At 38.6% G+C, this 21,008-nt stretch overlaps 1 protein-coding gene across 1 annotated transcript in view; it reads right to left on the reverse strand.

Annotated features, from left to right (window-relative positions):
• Positions 1-346: 346 nt before the first annotated feature.
• Positions 347-21,008, reverse strand: part of LOC132553181 (transportin-3-like) — a gene marked incomplete at its 5' end in the record, with an annotated part of 35,269 nt that continues 14,607 nt past the window's right edge. Inside the window, 8 exon segments of the mRNA XM_060217407.1 lie at positions 347-560; positions 1,078-1,190; positions 2,839-3,006; positions 3,285-3,477; positions 15,367-15,461; positions 16,446-16,562; positions 17,443-17,583; positions 20,336-20,396. Of these exon segments, the coding sequence (XP_060073390.1) occupies positions 500-560; positions 1,078-1,190; positions 2,839-3,006; positions 3,285-3,477; positions 15,367-15,461; positions 16,446-16,562; positions 17,443-17,583; positions 20,336-20,396 (949 nt within the window).

Below are 21,008 nucleotides of genomic sequence, written 5' to 3' on the forward strand. Positions count from 1 at the left end.
GGACTAGCCACTCTCAGTGGACACTAAGGCCTAGCCACTCTCAGTGGACACTAAGGACTAGTCACTCTCAGTGGACACTAAGGACTAGTCACTCTCAGTGGACACTAAGGACTAGCCACTCTCTCTTTCTTTCTCTCCATTTATGATGTCGGATGTAGATGCCATCAAGTTCTGTCACTTACATCAACCAGGAGGCAGGATCAGCCATATCAGGATGATCTGCTCAACATCACATGACCATAGGGCTGGTTGTCACATGATAAACCTACTCAGCATCACATGACCACATAGCTAGATATCAAATGACCACACATTTCAGCATCACATAACCACATGGCTAGCTATCATGTGATCATACTTCCCAGATCGTATGACCACACAGCTGAATATCCTATGTCAGCAACCCTCCTGGCTGTATGACAATTCACAATATCTCAAGAGTCAGATTATCAAACACAGCCAGTAAGGAAAGACCAGATTAACAGGGCATAGATTTGTCTTATCTAAACAAGCGAGCAAATTCCCTCAGTCCGTTGGACACCTGCTTCACATTTTCAGCGCTGGAAGAAAAAAAAAATTATTATATATTGAATAAATTAAATCCAGGGGTAGAGCCAACGCCGTAAACTCTTATTGAGGTTCCGTTGGTTCTTTATATCCCTTGCCCAGATACCACTCGGTATGCAGGAAGGTCCTGAAGAAGCCCACTGTTCGGGCGAAAGCGGTAGACGTTTCATACTAATAAAAACTCAACTTATTCCGAACCTGTTGCGATTGACTTATGTACTTAGTTTTCTCTATTCTTCAAGGTCCTGAAGAAGCCCACTGTTCGGGCGAAAGCGGTAGACGTTTCACACTAATAAAAAATCAACTTATCCCGAACCTGTTGCGATTGACTTATATACTTTGTATAAATTAAGGAACAATACAGGAGTGTTGAGCAAACAGACTTAATGAGGAATGATAATTGAAACCAGAAACAATCTAGACTGCAAAGAAGATGTTAAAGTTGACAATTCCATGGAAATCTGTGAGTGGCTCATGAGTTTGAGACACCATATAGTATTAACTTTTTACCTGGTCACAGCTTTGTGGAAATCTGTGAGCTGCTTGTGAGTTGCTGTCACTGCACCTCCACTACTCTCAGTCTGAAGTGACTTTAACATGACTTCAAGCCATTTACAGAAAACCTAATAAGAAACATTAGATATTAGTTATAAATACAGCATCAAAACATAAAAGGTTAATTATTAGAATAATCAATCATTTACACATCAATCTATTCACTAACAATGAAATACACACTGAAGCACACTGATTCATTCAAGGTCAGCAAACCTTTTGACCCCACTCCATCCTTCTAAGGTAAGATCCTACTTTGGTCCTATTCCATCTTCCCAAGGCAGCCACACCCTTTGGTCCTATTCCATCTTCCCAAGGAAGCCACACCCTTTGGTCCTATTCCATCTTCCCTAGGCAGCCTCACCCTTTGGTCCTATTCAATCTTCCCTAGGCAGCCACACCCTTTGGTCCTATTCCATCTTCCCTAGGAAGCCACACCCTTTGGTCCTATTCCATCTTCCCTAGGCAGCCACACCCTTTGGTCCTATTCCATCTTCCCTAGGCAGCCTCACCCTTTGGTCCTATTCCATCTTCCCTAGGCAGCCACACCCTTTGGTCCTATTCCATCTTCCCAAGGCAGCCACACCCTTTGGTCCTATTTCATCTTCCCTAGGCAGCCACACCCTTTAGTCCTATTCCATCTTCCCTAGGAAGCCACACCCTTTGGTCCTATTCCATCTTCTTAAAGCAGCCACACCCTTTGGTCCTATTCCATCTTCCCAAGGCAGCCACACCCTTTGGTCCTATTCATCTTCCCAAGGCAGCCACACCCTTTGGTCCTATTCCATCTTCCCAAGGAAGCCACACCCTTTGGTCCTATTCCATCTTCCCTAGGCAGCCAAACCCTTTGGTCCTATTCCATCTTCCCTAGGAAGCCACACCCTTTGGTCATATTCCATCTTCCCTAGGCAGCCACACCCTTTGGTCCTATTCCATCTTCCCTAGGCAGCCACACCCTTTGGTCCTATTCCATCTTCCCAAGGAAGCCACACCCTTTGGTCCTATTCCATCTTCCCTAGGCAGCCACACCCTTTGGTCCTATTTCATCTTCCCTCGGCAGCCACACCCTTTGGTCCTATTCCATCTTCCCATGGCAACCACCTTTAGTCCTATTCCATCTTCCCATGGCAGCCACACCCTTTGGTCCCATCCCTTCTCTCCAAGGTAAGCCACATCCTTTTGTCCAAACCAATCTTCCCAAGGAAAGTCACATCCTTTGGTTCCACTCCATCCTTCTTAGGTAAGCAATATCATTTGGTCCCTTCCCCTCTTCCCAAGATAGCCACACCCTTTGGTCTCAACCCAATTTCCCACATTAAGCTACATCCTTTTGTCCCATTCCATCCTTCTTAGGTAAGTCATATCCTTTGGTCCTTTCCCATCTTCCTAAGGTAAGCCACATCCTTTGGTCCCCATTCCCAATCTTTCCAAGGTATATGACTAACCATTGACCACACTCCATCCTTCTTATGTAAACCACACTCTCTGGCTCTATCTGATCCTCTTAAATTGAGCCATACTCTTTTAGATTTACTACATCTACTTCTTCTATTCAGCAAAAATGCTGCTCTACTTTCCAAGAAAGTTTAGTATCTTTAACTTAACCCTTTTCACCTCTCATAATTAATAGCATTTTTAAGGAACATTTGATAACAGGTACTTGCTAAAATTTGTGAATTTCAAAGCTCACTACCAATAAGCCAAATAAATACATACCAGCCTGTCGATGACCATGAGCTCATAGATGACCTCTCCAATATCAACAGTCATGAATGTGGGCAGTGAGAATATACAGCCATTGACTAGAGCATTTACCAAAGCTTGTCCATGTTCAGTGAGCAGTGCTTTAACCACTGTCTGTCTCACTGCAAAGTCTTCTTTGTCCTGTAATAAATATATTATATACTCTTCTACATTGTGGATAGTAGAATTATTGTTTGCCCTGTAGAAACAATATAACATACTCTTTAACACCATGAGAAGTAAAAGTATCTGTTTGTCTTGTTGAAAGAATATTACATGCTCTTCAACACTGTGAGAAGTAAAATTATCTGTTTGTTTTGTTGTTTTGTTGAAAGAATATGGCTCTTCTACACTGTGAACAGTAAAATTACCGTTTTTTGAAAGATTATGTGACTACCATGAACTCTAAGGATACAAACCTCTTTGCGAGTGGCACAACCAAGGAAATCTGTGAGATATTTCATGACAGAGGCATTTGCATCACGATGGCTACCACAGACAGAAAGGTTAATGTAACCCACAGTAAAAACCTACCACAGATAGAAAGGTTAATGTAACCCACAGTAAAAACCTACCACAGACAGAAAGGTTAATGTAACCCACAGTAAAAACCTACCACAGACAGAAAGGTTAATGTAACCCACAGTAAAAACCTACCACAGACAGAAAGGTTAATGTAACCCACAGTAAAAACCTACCACAGACAGAAAGGTTAATGTAACCCACAGTAAAAACCTACCACAGACAGAAAGGTTAATGTAACCCACAGTAAAAACCTACCACAGACAGAAAGGTTAATGTAACCCACAGTAAAAACCTACCACAGACAGAAAGGTTAATGTAACCCACAGTAAAAACCTACCACAGACAGAAAGGTTAATGTAACCCACAGTAAAAACCTACCACAGACAGAAAGGTTAATGTAACCCACAGGAAAAACCTACCACAGACAGAAAGGTTAATGTAACCCACAGGAAAAACCTACCAAAGACAGAAAGGTTAATGTAACCCACAGTAAAAACCTACCACAGACAGAAAGGTTAATGTAACCCACAGTAAAAACCTACCACAGACAGAAAGGTTAATGTAACCCACAGTAAAAACCTACCACAGACAGAAAGGTTAATGTAACCCACAGTAAAAACCTACCAAAGACAGAAAGGTTAATGTAACCCACAGGAAAAACCTACCACAGACAGAAAGGTTAATGTAACCCACAGTAAAAACCTACCACAGACAGAAAGGTTAATGTAACCCACAGTAAAAACCTACCACAGACAGAAAGGTTAATGTAACCCACAGTAAAATCCTACCATAGATAGAAAGGTTAATGTAACCCATAGTAAAATCCTACCATAGATAGAAAGGTTAATATAACCCACAGTAAAAACCTACCACAGACAGAAAGGTTAATGTAACCCACAGTAAAAACCTACCACAGACAGAAAGGTTAATGTAACCCACAGTAAAAACCTACCACAGACAGAAAGGTTAATGTAACCCACAGTAAAAACCTACCACAGACAGAAAGGTTAATGTAACCCACAGTAAAAACCTACCACAGACAGAAAGGTTAATGTAACCTACAGTAAAAACCTACCACAGACAGAAAGGTTAATGTAACCCACAGTAAAAACCTACCACAGACAGAAAGGTTAATGTAACCCACAGTAAAAACCTACCACAGACAGAAAGGTTAATGTAACCCACAGTAAAAACCTACCACAGACAGAAAGGTTAATGTAACCCACAGTAAAAACCTACCAAAGACAGAAAGGTTAATGTAACAGAAAGGTTAATGTAACCCACAGTAAAAACCTACCACAGACAGAAAGGTTAATGTAACCCACAGTAAAAACCTACCACAGACAGAAAGGTTAATGTAACCCACAGTAAAAACCTACCACAGATAGAAAGGTTAATGTAACCCACAGTAAAAACCTACCACAGACAGAAAGGTTAATGTAACCCACAGTAAAAACCTACCACAGACAGAAAGGTTAATGTAACCCACAGTAAAAACCTACCACAGACAGAAAGGTTAATGTAACCCACAGTAAAAACCTACCACAGACAGAAAGGTTAATGTAACCCACAGTAAAAACCTACCACAGACAGAAAGGTTAATGTAACCCACAGTAAAAACCTACCACAGACAGAAAGGTTAATGTAACCCACAGTAAAAACCTACCACAGACAGAAAGGTTAATGTAACCCACAGTAAAAACCTACCACAGACAGAAAGGTTAATGTAACCAAATGATGGCATCCTCCAGAAATGTTAATGTACTATTGGTATTGTTTATCTGCAATAAATGACTGCAGACTACAGAAAGGTTAATGTACTGTTCGTATGGTATCTTCAGTAAAGGATGGTAGACTTCAGAAAGGTTAATATACTGTTCGTATGATTCATCTGCTCTACAGGATGGCGTACTACAGAAAGGTTAATGTACTGTTGGTATGGTTCATCTTCAGTAAAAGATGGCAGACTACAGAAAGGTTAATGTACTGTTGGTATGGTTCACTACTCAATAAATGGGATGCAGACTACAAAAAGGTTAATGTACTGTTGGTATGATTCCCTCGGTAAACGATGACAGACTACAGACAGGTTAATGTACTGTTGGTATGGTTCATCTTAAGAAATTGAAGACAAACTAGGGAAATGTTAATGTACTGTTGGTATGATTCATCTGCTCTACAGGATGGCGTACTACAGAAAGGTTAATGTACTGTTGGTATGGTTCATCTGCAGTAAAAGATGGCAGACTACAGAAATGTTAATATACTGTTGGAATGGTTCATCTGCTCTAAAGGATTGCAGACTACAGATAGGTTAATGTACTGTTGGTATGGTTCATCTGCAGTAAAAGATGGCAGACTACAGAAATGTTAATATACTGTTGGTATGGTTCATCTGCAGTAAAGGATTGCAGACTACAGAAAGGTTAATGTACTGTTGGTATGGTTCATCTTAAGAAATTGAAGACAGACTACAGAAAGGTTAATGTACTGTTGGTATGGTTCATCTACAGTAATGGAAGACACACTACAGAAAAGTTAATGTATTGTTGGTATGATTCATCCGCTCTACAGGATGGCGTACTACAGAAAGGTTAATGTACTGTTGGTATGGTTCATCTTAAGAAATTGAAGACAAACTAGGGAAATGTTAATGTACTGTTGGTATGATTCATCCGCTCTACAGGATGGCGCACTACAGAAAGGTTAATGTACTGTTGGTATGGTTCATCTGTAGTAAATGATGGCAGACTACAGAAAGGTTAATATACTGTTGGAATGGTTCATCTGCAGTAAATGATTGCAGACTACAGAAAGGTTAATGTACTGTTTGTATGGTTCATCTGCAATAAATGATGGCAGACTACAGAAAGGTTAATGTAATGTTGGTATGGTTCCCTCAGTAAAGGATTGCAGACTACAGAAAGGTTAATGTACTGTTGGTATGGTTCATCTGCAATAAATGATGGCAGACTACAGAAAGGTTAATGTACTGTTGGTATGGTTCATCTGCAATAAATGATGGCAGACTACAGAAAGGTTAATATACTGTTGGAATGGTTCATCTGCTCTAAAGGATTGCAGACTACAGAAAGGTTAATGTACTGTTGGTATGGTTCATCTTCATCAATTGAAGGCAGACTACAGAAAGGTTAATGTACTGTTGGTATGGTTAATCTGCAATAAATGACAGCTGACTACAGAAAGGTTAATGTACTGTTGGTATGGTTCCCTCAGTATAGGATGACAGACTACAGAAATGTTAATGTACTGTTGGTATGGTTCAACTGCAGTAAAAGATGACAGACTACAGAAAGGTTAATGTACTATTGGTATGGTTCAATCAGTAAACGATGGCAGACTACAGAAAGGTTAATGTCCTTTTGGTATGATTCATCTCCAGTAATGCAAGGCAGACTATAGAAAGGTTTATATACTGTTGGTATGATTCATCTGCAGTAAAGGATGACAGACTACTGAAAGCTTAATGTACGGTTGGTTTGGTTTATCTGCAGTAAAGGATAGCATACTCCAGAAAAGTTAATATACTGTTGGATGGTTCATCTGCTGTAATGGAAGACAGACTAATGAAAGGTTAATATACCGTTGGTATGGTTTCCTCATTAAAGTATGTCAGACTACAGAAAGGTTAATGTACGGTTCGTATGGTTTATCTGCAGTAAACGATGGCATACTACAGAAAGGTTAATGTACTGTTGGTATGGTTCATCTGCATTAAAGTATGGCATATTTCAGAAAGGTTAATGTATTGTTGTTATGGTTCATCTGCATTAATGGAAGACAAACTACAGAAAGGTTAATGTACTGTTGGTATGGTCCATCTGCAGTACATGATGGCAGACTACAGAAATGTTGATATACTGTTGGAATGGTTCATCTGCTTTAAAGGATTGCAGACTACAGAAAGGTTAATGTACTGTTGGTATGGTTCATCTGCAGTAAAGGATTGCAGACTACAGAAAGGTTAATGTACTGTTTGTATGGTTCATCTGCAATAAATGATGGCAGACTACAGAAAGGTTAATGTACTGTTGGTATGGTTCATCTGCAATAAATGATGGCAGACTACAGAAAGGTTAATGTACTGTTGGTATGGTTCATCTGCAATAAATTATTGCATATTAAAGAAAGGTTAATGTGCTGTTGGTATGGTTCATCTACAGTAATGGAAGACACACTACAGAAAGGTTAATGTACTGTTGGTATGGTTCATCTGTACTAAATGATGGCAGACTACAGAAAGGTTCATGTACTGTTGGTATGATTTATCTGCTCTACAGGATGGCGTACTACAGAAAGGTTAATGTACTGTTGGTATGGTTCATCTGCAGTAATGGATAGCAGACTAAAGAAGGATTAATGTACTGTTGGTATGGTTTATCTGCAGTAAATGATGACAGACTACAGATAGGTTAAAGTACTGTTCGTATGGTTCATCTGCTCTAAAGGATTGCAGACTAGAGAAAGGTTAATGTACTGTTGGAATGGTTGATATGTATTAATAGATTGCAGACTACAGAAAGGTTAATGTACTGTTGGTATGGTTTATCTGCAGTAACGGATGACAGACTACAGAATGGTTAATGTACTGTTGGTATGGTTACCTCAATAAAGGATTGCAGACTACAGAATTGTTAATGTATTGTTGGTATGGTTCCCTCAGTAAAGGATGACAGACTACAGATAGGTTATAGTACTGTTCGTATGGTTCATCTGCTTTAAAGGATCGCAGACTACAGAAAGGTTAATGTACTGTTGGTATGGTTCCCTCAGTAAATTGATAGCATACTCCAGAAAGGTTAATGCACTGTTGGTATGGTTTATCTGCAATAAATCACGGCTGACTACAGAAAGTTTAATGTACTGTTGGTATGGTTTTCTCATTAAAGTATGGCTGACTATAGAAAGGTTAATGTGCTGATGGTATGGTTCATATGTAGTAATGGATTGCAGACTGCAGAAAGATTGATGTACCGTTGGTATGGTTCATCTGCAATAAATGATGGCATCCTCCAGAAATGTTAATGTACTATTGGTATTGTTTATCTGCAATAAATGACTGCAGACTACAGAAAGGTTAATGTACTGTTGGTATGGTTCCCTCAGTAAAGGATGGCAGACTACAGAAAGGTTAATGTACTGTTGGTATGGTTTATATGTAGTAATGGATGGCAGACTACAGAAAGGTTAATGTATTGTTGGTATGGTTCCCTCAGTAATGGATAGCAGACTACAGAAAGGTTAATATAATGTTGGTATGGTTCATCTGCAGAAAAAGGATTGCAGAATATAAAAAGGTTAATGTACTGTTGGTATGATTCAGCTGCTCTACAGGATGGCGTACTACAGAAAGGTTAATGTATTGTTGGTATGGTTCTCCTCATTAAAGTATGGACAGATTTCAGATAGGTTAATGTACTATTGGTATGGTTCAACTGCAATAATTGATGGCAGACTACAGAAAGGTTAATGTACTTTTGGTATGATTCATCTGCTCTGCAAGATGGCGTACTACAGAAAGGTTAATGTACTGTTGGTATGGTTCATCTGCAGTAAAGGATGGCAGACTACAGAAAGGTTAATGTACTGTTGGTATGGTTCATCTGCAGTAAAGGATGGCAGACTACAGAAAGGTTAATGTACTATTGGTATGGTTCATATGTATTAATGGATTGCAGACTAAAGAAAGGTTAATGTACTGTTGGTATGGTTCATCTGCAGTAAAGGATGACAGACTACAGAAAGTTTAATGTACTGTTGGTATGGTTCATCTGCAGTAAAGGATGGCAGACTACAGGAATTTTAATGTACTGTTGGTATGGTTCATCTGCTCAGTAAAGGATGGCAGACTACAGCAAGGTTAATGTACCGTTGGTATGGTTAATCTGCAATAAATGACAGCTGACTACAGAAAGGTTAATGTACTGTTGGTATGGTTTCCTCAGTATAGGATGACAGACTACAGAAAGGTTAATATACTACTGGTATGGTTCAACTGCAATAAATGATGGAACTACAGAAAGTTTAATATACTGTTGGAATGGTTCATCTGCTTTAAAGGCTTGCAGACTACAGAAAGGTTAATGTACTGTTGGTATGGTTCATCTGCAATAAATGATGGCAGACTACAGAAATGTTAATGTACTGTTGGTATGGTTCCCTCAGTAAAGGATGACAGACTACAGAAAGGTTAATGTACTGTTGGTATGGTTCATCTGCAGTAAAGGATAGCATACTCCAGAAATGTTAATGTACTGTTGGTATGGTTTTCTCAATAAAGTATGGCTGACTACCGAAAGGTTAATGAACTGTTGGTATGGTTCATCTGCAATAAATGACAGCTGACTACAGAAAGGTTAATGTACTGTTGGTATGGTTCATCTGCAGTAAAGGATGGCAGACTACAGAAAGGTTGATATACTGTTGGAATGATTCATCTGCTTTAAAGAATTGCAGACTAACGAAAGGTTAATGTACTGTTGGTATGGTTCATCTGCAGTAAAGGATAGCATACTCCAGAAATGTTAATGTACGGTTGGTATGGTTTTCTCATTATGGTATGGCTGACTAGAGAAAGGTTAATGTACTGTTGGTATGGTTTATCTGTAATAAATGACAGCTGACTACAGAAATGTTAATATACTTTTGGTATGGTTTTCTCAATAAAGTATGGCTGACTACCGAAAGGTTAATGAACTGTTGGTATGGTTCATCTGCAATAAATGACAGCTGATTACAGAAAGGTTAATGTACTGTTGGTATGGTTCCCTTAGTAAAGGATGGCAGACTACTGGAATTTTAATGTACTGTTGGTATGGTTTTCTCATTAAAGTATGGCAGATTTCAGAAAGGTTAATGTACTGTTGGATGGTTCATCTGCAGTAATGGAAGGCAGACTGCAGAAAGGTTAACATACCATTGGTATGGTTCCCTTAGTAAAGGATGGCAGACTACTGGAATTTTAATGTACTGTTGGTATGGTTTTCCTGCAATAAATCACGGCTGACTACAGAAGGGTTAATGTACTGTTGGTATGGTTCCCGCAGTAAAGGATGACAGACTACAGATAGGTTAATGTACTTTTTGTATGGTTCATCTGCAATAAATGATGGCAGACTAGAGAAAGGTTAATGTACTGTTGGTATATGATACAGAAAGGTTAATGTACTGTTGGTATGGTTCATCTTCAGAAATTGAAGGCAGACTACAGAAAGGTTAATGAACCGTTGGTATGGTTCATCTGCAATAAATGATGGCATACTCCAGAAATATTAATGTACTGTTGGTATGGTTCATCTGCAGACTACAGAAAGGTTAATGTACTGGTAAAGGATGGCAGACTACAGGAATTTTAATGTACTGTTGGTATGGTTCATCTGCAGTAATGGATGGCAGACTACAGAAAGGTTAATGTACTGTTGGTATGGTTCATCTGCAATAAATGATGGCAGACTACAGAAAGGTTAATGTACTGTTGGTATGGTTCATCTTCAGAAATTGAAGGCAGACTACAGAAAGGTTGATGTACTGTTGGTATGGTTCATATGTATTAATGGATTGCAAACTAAAGAAAGATTAATGTACTGTTGGTATTGTTTCCTCATTAAAGTATGGCTGACTGTAGAAAGGGTAATGTACTGATGGTATGGTTCATATCTAGTAGTGGATGGCAGACTGCAGAAAGGTTAATGTACTGTTGGTATGGTTCATATGTATTAATGGATGGCAGACTAAAGAAAGGTTAATGTACTGTTGGTATGGTTCCCTCAGTAAAGGATGGCAGACTACAGAAAGGTTTATGTACCGTTAATATGGTTCATATATAGTAATGGATGGCACATTACAGAAAGGTTAATGTACTGTTAGTATGGTTCCCTCAGTAAAGGATGACAGACTACAGATAGGTTAATGTACTGTTGGTATGGTTCATATGTAGTAATGGATGGCAGACTACAGAAAGGTTAATGTACTGTTGGTATGGTTCAACTACAATAAATGATGGCAGACTACAGAAATGTTAATATACTGTTGGTATGGTTCATCTGTAATAAATGATAGCAGACTACAGAAAGGTTAATGTACTGTAAAGGATGGACTACAGAAAGGTTAATGTACTGTTGGTATGGTTCATCTGCAAAAAATGATGGCAGACTACAGAAAGGTTAATGTACTGTTGGTATGGTTCATCTGCAATAAATGATGGCAGACTACAGAAAGGTTAATGTACTGTTGGTATGGTTCCCTCAGTAAAGGATTGCAGACTACAGAAAGGTTAATGTACTGTTGGTATGGTTCATCTTAAGAAATTGAAGACAGACTAGAGAAATGTTAATGTACTGTTGGTATGGTTCATCTACAGTAAAGGATTGCAGACTACAGAAAGGTTAATGTACTGTTGCTATGCTTCTCTCAGTAAAGGATGACAGACTACAGAAAGGTTAATGTACTGTTTGTATGGTTCATCTGCAATAAATGACGGCAGACTACAGAAATGTTAATATACTGTTGGTATGGTTCATCTGCAATAAATGATGGCAGACTACAGAAAGGTTAATGTACTGTTGGTATGATTCCCTCAGTAAATGATGACAGACTACAGATAGGTTAAAGTACTGTTCGTATGGTTCATCTGCTCTAAAGGATTGCAGACTACAGAAAGTTTAATGTACTGTTGGTATGGTTTATCTGCAATAAATGATGGCAGACTACAGAAAGGTTAATGTACTGTTGGTATGGTTAACTCATTAAAGTATGGCAGATTTCAGAAAGGTTAATGCACTGTTGGATGGTTCATCTGCAGTATTGGATGGCAGACTACAGAAAGGTTAATGTACTGTTGGTATGGTTCATCTGCAGTAAAGGATGGCAGACTACAGAAAGGTTGATATTCTGTTGGAATGATTCATCTGCTTTAAAGAATTGCAGACTACAGAAAGGTTAATGTACTGTTGGTATGGTTTATCTGCAATAAATGACAGCTGACTACAGAAAGGTTAATGTACTGTTGGTATGGTTCATCTGCAGTAAAGGATGACAGACTACAGAAAGTTTAATGTACTGTTGGTATGGTTCATCTGCAATAAATGATAGCAGACTACAGAAAGGTTAATGTACTGTTGGTATGGTTCCCTCAGTAAAGGATGGCAGTCTACTGAAAGGTTAATGTACTGTTGGTATGGTTTATCTGCAATAATTGATGGCAGACTACAGAAAGGTTAATGTACTGTTGGTATGGTTCAACTACAATAAATGATGGCAGACTACAGAAATGTTAATATACTGTTGGTATGGTTCATCAGCAATAAATGATGGCAGACTACAGAAAGGTTAATGTACTGTTGGTATGGTTCATCTGCAATAAATGATGGCAGACTACAGAAAGGTTAATGTACTGTTGGTATGGTTCATCTGCAATAAATGATGGCAGACTACAGAAAGGTTAATGTACTGTTGGTATGGTTCATCTGCAATAAATGATGGCATCCTCCAGAAAGGTTAATGTACTGTTGGTATGATTCATCTGCAGTAAATGATGGCAGACTACAGAAAGGTTAATATGCTGTTGGAATTGTTCATCTGCTCCAAAGGATTGCAGACTACAGAAAGGTTAATGTACTGTTCGTATGGTATCTTCAGTAAAGGATGGTAGACTTCAGAAAGGTTAATGTACTGTTGGTATGGTTCATCTGCAGTAATGGAAGACACACTACAGAAAGGTTAATGTACTGTTGGTATGGTTGGCAGACTACAGAAAGGTTAATGTACTGTTCATGGTTCATCTGCTCAATAAAGGAAGACTACAGAAAGGTTAATGTACTGTTGGTATGGTTCCCTCAGTAAAAGATGACAGACTACAGAAAGGTTAATGTACTATTGGTATGGTTCAACTGCAATAAATGATGGCAGATTACAAAAAGGTTAATGTACTGTTGGTATGGTTCATCTTCAGAAATTGAAGGCAGACTACAGAAAGGTTAATGAACCGTTGGTATGGTTCATCTGCAATAAATGATGGCATACTCCAGAAATATTAATGTACTGTTGGTATGGTTCATCTTAAGAAATTGAAGACAAACTAGGGAAATGTTAATGTACTGTTGGTATGATTCATATGTAGTAATAGATTGCAGACTACTGAAAGGTTATTGTACTGTTGGTATGGTTCATCTGCATTAATGGAAGACACACTACAGAAAGGTTAATGTAATGTTGGTATGGTTAACTCATTAAACTATGGCAGATTTCAGAAAGGTTAATGTACTGTTGGTATGGTTCATCTGCATTAATGGAAGACAGACTACAGAAAGGTTAATGTACTGTTGGTATGGTTCATCTTCAGAAATTGAAGGCAGACTACAGAAAGGTTAATGAACCGTTGGTATGGTTCATCTGCAATAAATGATGGCATACTCCAGAAATATTAATGTACTGTTGGTATGGTTCATCTACAATAAATCATTGCAGACTACAAAAAGTTCAATGTACTGTTGGTATGGTTCATCTGCAATAAATGATGGCAGACTACAGAAAGGTTAATATACTTTTGGTATGGTTCATCTGCAATAAATGATGACAGACTACCGAAAGGTTAATGTACTGTTGGTATGGTTTTCTCATTAAAGTATGGCTGACTTCAGAAAGGATAATGTACTGATGGTATGGTTCATATGTAGTAATGGATGGCAGACTACAGAAAGGTTAATGTACTGTTGGTATGGTTCAACTACAATAAATGATGGCAGACTACAGAAATGTTAATGTACTGTTGGTATGGTTCCCTCAGTAAAGGATTACAGACTACAGAAAGGTTAATGTACTATTGGTATGGTTCATCTGTAGTAAATGATGGCAGACTACAGAAAAGTTAATATACTGTTGGAATGGTTCATCTGCTCTAAAGAATTGCAGACTACAGAAAGGTTAATGTACTGTTGGTATGGTTCATCTTCAGAAGTTGAAGGCAGACTACAGAAAGTTTAATGTACCGTTGGCATGGTTCCCTCAATAAAGGATGACAGACTACAGATAGGTTAATGTACTGTTGGTATGATTCATCTGCTCTACAGGATGGCGTACTACAGAAAGGTTAATGTACTGTTGGTATGGTTCATCTTCAGAAATTGAAGGCAGACTACAGAAAGGTTAATGTACTGTTGGTATGGTTCATCTGCAATAAAGGATTGCAGACTACAGAAAGGTTAATGTACTGTTGGTATGATTCATCTGCTCTACAGGATGGCGTACTACAGAAAGGTTAATGTACTGTTGGTATGGTTCATCTGCAGTAAAAGATGGCAGACTACAGAAATGTTAATATACTGTTGGTATGGTTCATCTGCAGTAAAGGATTGCAGACTACAGAAAGGTTAATGTACTGTTGGTATGGTAGACTCATTAAACAATGCCAGATTTCAGAAAGGTTAATGTACTGTTGGTATGGTTCATCTGCATTAATGGAAGACAGACTACAGAAAGGTTAATGTACGGTTGGAATGGTTTATCTGCTTTAAAGAGTGCAGATTACAGAAAGGTTAATGTACTGTTGGTATGGTTCATCTGTGGTGAAGGATTGCAGACTACAGAAAGGTTAATGTAGTGTTTGTATGGTTCATCTGCAATAAATGATGGCAGACTACAGAAATGTTAATATACTGTTGGTATGATTTATCTGCAATAAATGATGGCAGATTACAAAAAGGTTAATGTACTGTTGGTATGGTTCATCTTCAGAAATTGAAGGCAGACTACAGATAGAATAATATATTGGAATAAAATTTGGGACCACACAAAAAAGTCAATACAACAAGGTATTCAAATCATCAAAGTTTCATTCATGGAAGTTTGATTGGATATGGTAGTACTACAGAAATGGTATAGAAACGCCATGGATAAAATGGCACTGGAAAAGCGTAATGGTCGGTATGTAAAATAGCTATGTACTTTACAAATTTTTACCTTAAACAGAGTCGGAATAAATCATCAACGGTGTCTGGGTGGTTCCTCAGCCCATTGTGTTCCTCTAGAATTTTAAATGTGGGAACACAGAATGCCTGCAAAGATGAGGAAAAGCATATTGACAGAGTAATGGTGAAGTCTGAATGGAAACAGGTGTAAATAATTATATATAGAAGAGGTCTAGTGGCCGTGACAGTCACCTGAGATAAACAATATTGATTATAAAGGTTAAAGGATAAGTAGCTTTCAAGTGTCATGAAAGAGAACTTGTGACATTGATGATAGTAACCCAGTGTCAATACATGCACACCATCAAAACTGTCATCCTATATTGATAATTCTTACAAAGTCACTTCCAGTAGGAAATAAACAAGGTATGCTTACAAGTGCAATTTTCCCAATAAAAATAACTGTAAAGTTAACCTTCTCCCCAGGAAGAAATGTGAGACCCATTTTGGTAATGAAAACACCTAAGATGCTTCCATCCAAGAAGAGCATTTGATTCTGCCATATCTGGGTGTTGAGGAAAAGATTTTTGAAATCTGAGTCAGTTTGACCACTTTTGTGCCTGCCAATCAGCCCTTAGTGGTCAGATAAGATCAATATAGGCATAACATTAAGCTGTCATCCCTAACTCATGATTTTAACCAAGTTTGAAATATTTCCAAAGGATATTTAACAAATTATGCTCAAAATTCTAGTTTTTATAAACTTCTGTAAACTTTACCCCCTCCAATGTGGATATGTATGATCCTGCGGCCATGAAATTCATATTTTTAGTAAATCACCTTAAGACGCTTCCATCCATGAAGAGCATTTGATACTACCATATCTGGGTGTTGAGAAGAAGATTTTTTTTAAATCTCCGGACCCCAAGGGGTGGGGACAATGTAATTCACTAACTTGTTTCATCTTAACCCAGGGAAGGTTTCTGCAAAATTGATTGAAATTGGTTCATGGGTTTTGAGAAGAAGTCGAAAATGTCTAATTGTTAACAGGCGTATGTAGCCAGATGAAGGTGATTGCAATAGGTCACCATGAGACTTTCTCTCAGGTGACCTGAAAAACCAAAACATTACCTGTAACATATTAAGAAGTCCTGGCTGACATGCCTCCTCCATGCCATACTCGTCTACAAGTATACTGCCTAAGTAGAGGAAACAGGAGTGTTGATGGACCTGGTACAGTGTTATCATCTGTCAATATATAAACACTCATGTCACAAGTATGACAGAAGTAAATACAAGACACACGTGTGTATCACAGGGGTAAATACAAGACACACATATGTATCAAAGGGGTAAATACAAGACACACGTATGTATCACAGGGGTAAATACAAGACACTCATATGTATCACAGGGGTAAATACAAGACACTCATATGTATCACAGGGGTAAATACAAGACACACATATGTATCACTGGGGTAAATACAATACACACATATGTATCACAGGGGTAAATACAAGACACACATATGTATTAAAGGGGTAAATACAAGACACATATGTATCACAGGGGTAAATACAAGACACACATATGTATTAAAGGGGTAAATACAAGACACATATGTATCACAGGGGTAAATACAAGACACATATGTATCACAGGGGTAAATACAAGACACACATATGTATCATAGGAGTAAATACAAGACACATGTATGTATCACAGGGGTAAATACAAGACACTCATATGTATCATAGGGGTAAATACAAGACACATGTATGTATCACAGAGGTAAACACAAGACAGTGTATTACAGAGTTAAACACAAGACACAATGTATTACAGAGTTAAACACAAGACACAGTGTATCACAGAGTTAAACACAAGACACAATGTATCACAGAGTTAAACACAAGACACAGTGTATTACAGAGTTAAACACAAGACACAGCGTATCACAGAGTTAAACACAAGACACAATGTATCACAGAGTTAAACACAAGACACAATGTATTACAGAGTTAAACACAAGACAATGTATTACAGGTAAAGACAATGTACAATTCCTTACACAATAGACATGTGTATAGTATGATATATAACAACAAGCTTGTGTATACTATACCTGTGACACTAAAGGACTGAGAAGGGAGGCTGAACTTTTTCCTAGGCACCTGATAGCAAAACGTATACAGCGACAACACCGCTCTACAATGCGGATATCAGCCTGGTATTTATCACAAGCCTGCGATAGAACTGGCCATACCTGGATACAGAAACAATAGCGACAATGTCTTTTATTACCAATCTCTGCCCATACAATACCCCCTTCCCTTCTCTCATTCCCTAACAATAAAACCTCTTCCTTATCTGCAAGAAACACTGCATTAATCATTTAATACACCTGTATTTCGCAAATAAGCCCCCTTCCACAAATAAGCCCCCCCCGCCCCACCACCTTTTCCAATTTGCCAGGAATAGGGGGTATTCGCAATTAAAGTGTACCCTGAGAGGTCAGCTATGTTGAGCTTAAAAAATAGTTCTGCACATAAAATACACATTGCCGAAAACGCAAAAGCTGTGAATTTTCCGTTACTGAGAAATTGCGACTTTTCTGAAAACACACCTTGGCTGAGAGGCGTTGACCTCGTTTTCGGGCATCCAAACCTGTGAAGTCATAAGTTCAACGCTTTTGCTGATGCAGCCATATTGGCATTACTTTGCTACATGTGACTGTGATCTATTTTTGGATTTTCCGGGGTAATTTCTTTGTTTATTTACGTGAAAGCACTTCACATCTTCGCAATATTTAAGGTAGTGAACGAGGGGTCGGTGAATTAGCACTTAAATCCGCTAAAATGGCTTCCTATCGAGGAGGGAAGCGGTGTGCAGCGTACGTTTGTCCTAACGGTCCCAGGAATTTTCGTACTGAAGAAAATCTGTCTCGGGTATTTTCGTCCCGAAAATTTTCGTACTACTATTATACAGTAATACTATAGAATAGGTTATGTGTAGAGATGTCATCTAAATTCATAATCACACCTGTGCCAGGCTAGGTAATTAGCGCCTCTGTGGCTTGAAAAAACAATGGTGAGACGACGCGCCTGTCGGCTAACAACAGACGCATACCAGTAATTGGGTAAAAACCAATCAAATCATTGTATAAACTTCTAAAACATCAAATTTTTATTATCAACACAGCCGAGGGTGTTATAATTGGTTGTTGACATCCTATCTATATATATCCATAGTGCTACGAAAATTCCCTTTGGATGAAAATTCTTCGGACAAAAATTCCCGACACCGTCCTAACACTAACACGGATGGGCTGGATTCCGTCTTAAGAAATATCATCCATAACATAATCAGACTCCTCAAAACTCATGTTCAAATCACTATCAGGTGCGGTGTAGTTGTCACTCTCAGTCATGTTGGCTTCCATTTCTGTTGAACTTATGACCTCACGAGTAGAAGCGCCTCGATTCCGCGGAAATGACCATTACGCTGATTAGGTCTGAGCAGACAGGTGAAAATCGACAACTTTGTGCTTTAATAACTCGACACAGGTGCGACAGATTTTAACGGGGTTTTCGTTATTATTATTTTTACGGCATTCTTAACATTATATCTAAATATGAAATTACACTCAGGGTACACTTTAAGCCCCCCTTTTTAAAAAAAAAAACAACACATGCGACGATGAAGCAGTACTTACATTTAATTGCCAGGTGTAATTAGTAGGGGCTTGTTTTTCTAGTGTTTACAGATGTCCACTTATTTTTTATTTCAACTGGTGATAATTAGGTAACAATCACAGCGACTGACTGAGAGGGCTGCGCTCAATACATGCTAAAACAACACAGTGTCGCTTTGACGTTTTGAGAAGACTTTGACACGTTGAGTCCCAAGCCATATCAGTGTCGTTAAATAGAGAGTAAAAATCCAACCATGACAAAAATCATCATGCCTGCTACACGAAGACGTTACACAGTTAAGGAGAAGTTGGACATTGTAACTGGTTGCAGGACAATGGCCGAAATCGCCAGAGATTTCTCCGTCGACAGGAAACTTGTCAGACAGTAGGGCAGAGACTGAGAATTTCCTTGGCCATGGAAAAGGGTCAGACTCCAAGAAGAAGAAGCTTGGCACCAACCCAGTGCCCAGGTCCTTTAAGCTTGACAACACCGTATCTGACTGGTTCGTTGAGGAAAGCGAGGAGGGTCGAGCCGTCTCCAATTATCAGCTGCAGTCTAAGGGGAGAGAACTCGCCAGCCAACTCCGCACTGACAACTTCATTGCCTCCAATGGATGGTTACGTGGTAGGAAACAGCGTTTCAGCGTTGGAATACGTTGATCTCAGTAAAATATTTTGTTATATTGTTAATAAAATTATTGATCCTATTTTCGTCTTTGGGTTATTTTTGATGACAGATAGGTCAAGTTATCGTTCCTTATGACGAGAAATCCAAGATGGCGAACACACGTACATATCGTGAACAGGGGGATTGCCTGCAAATAAGCCCCCTCCCCTCTTCTGACAAGTCTTTTTGAACTGGGTGGGGGCTTATTTGCGGTAAAATACAGTACTGTCCCTCTCCCCATCATCATTATCACCTAATGATGTCACCACTCACTCCTACTTACTCCACCATCTCCTCAATACTGTCACTCCCCCATTCCAAACACTAACATCTCATCTTCACCATATTAGAATCACTGCATTAATCAACTTTCTCCACCATTTCCTCAATACTGTCACTCCCCCCTCCCCCTCCCAAACACTAACATCTCATCTTCACCATATTAGAATCACTGCATTAATCAACTTTCTCCACCATCTCCTCAATAATGTCACTCCCCCCTCCCCCTCCCAAACACTAACACCTCATCTTCACCGTATTAGAACCACTGTGTTAATCATCTGTTCTCTCTTTCTCCCTACTATCATAGTAAGCCTCCACTCACTGCCACTTCCCGTCCCCACCTTGCCCAGTAAGAGATAATTGATGATAACATACCTCCTGGATTGCTGACAAACATGGATGTGTTGTTCCATTGGTCACTGTTGGGTTTGTATGTCTAAAAGATAAACACAAACTTTTAATATAAAATACAGTGATCCTCTTGTGATCAAATGTCTTAGTTCAGTAGAAAAAAAATGTTAAAAAAAATAAAAAGGAGCTTGGCGGCCACCATTGTTTGATCTTTATTTGTTTAAGTGTTGGATCTTTTTCGTTCTTTTTTTTTTCTCTGTTTTTGCTCTGAATGAAAATAAATTTGAACATTCCTTCACAGAAATAGCGATGATAATCTTTACCTCCAAAATTCAAAATAGTCACCTGGAAGCCATTTTCTTAATTCATATTAGTCCCAAAATCAGACAGGCACAAGTAGAGACCAAAGAGAACATATGCATAGAATTTGAGAGATCCATTCAATACTTCTTAAAAAATAGGGATAACAGATAACAATCTGTCAGCCATTTCATTTTCTTCTATCAGTCTAAAAATTAGACAGGTAAATCTGGGGACAAAGAGGAACCTATACATGAAATTTGAGAAAGATTTATGTAGTATTTCTCGAGAAATAGCGATAACAACTCTAAGATGACTGCCTGTTGGCCATTTTCTTTTTCTAAATGTTACCAAAATCAAACAACAACAATTAGGGATCAAGGGAAACAAACACACA

This window comes from Ylistrum balloti, unplaced genomic scaffold (genome assembly GCF_031769215.1).
Source record: "Ylistrum balloti isolate Yb309-2 unplaced genomic scaffold, AGI_CSIRO_Ybal_v1 Utg370304, whole genome shotgun sequence".
Classification (NCBI taxonomy): domain Eukaryota; kingdom Metazoa; phylum Mollusca; class Bivalvia; order Pectinida; family Pectinidae; genus Ylistrum; species Ylistrum balloti.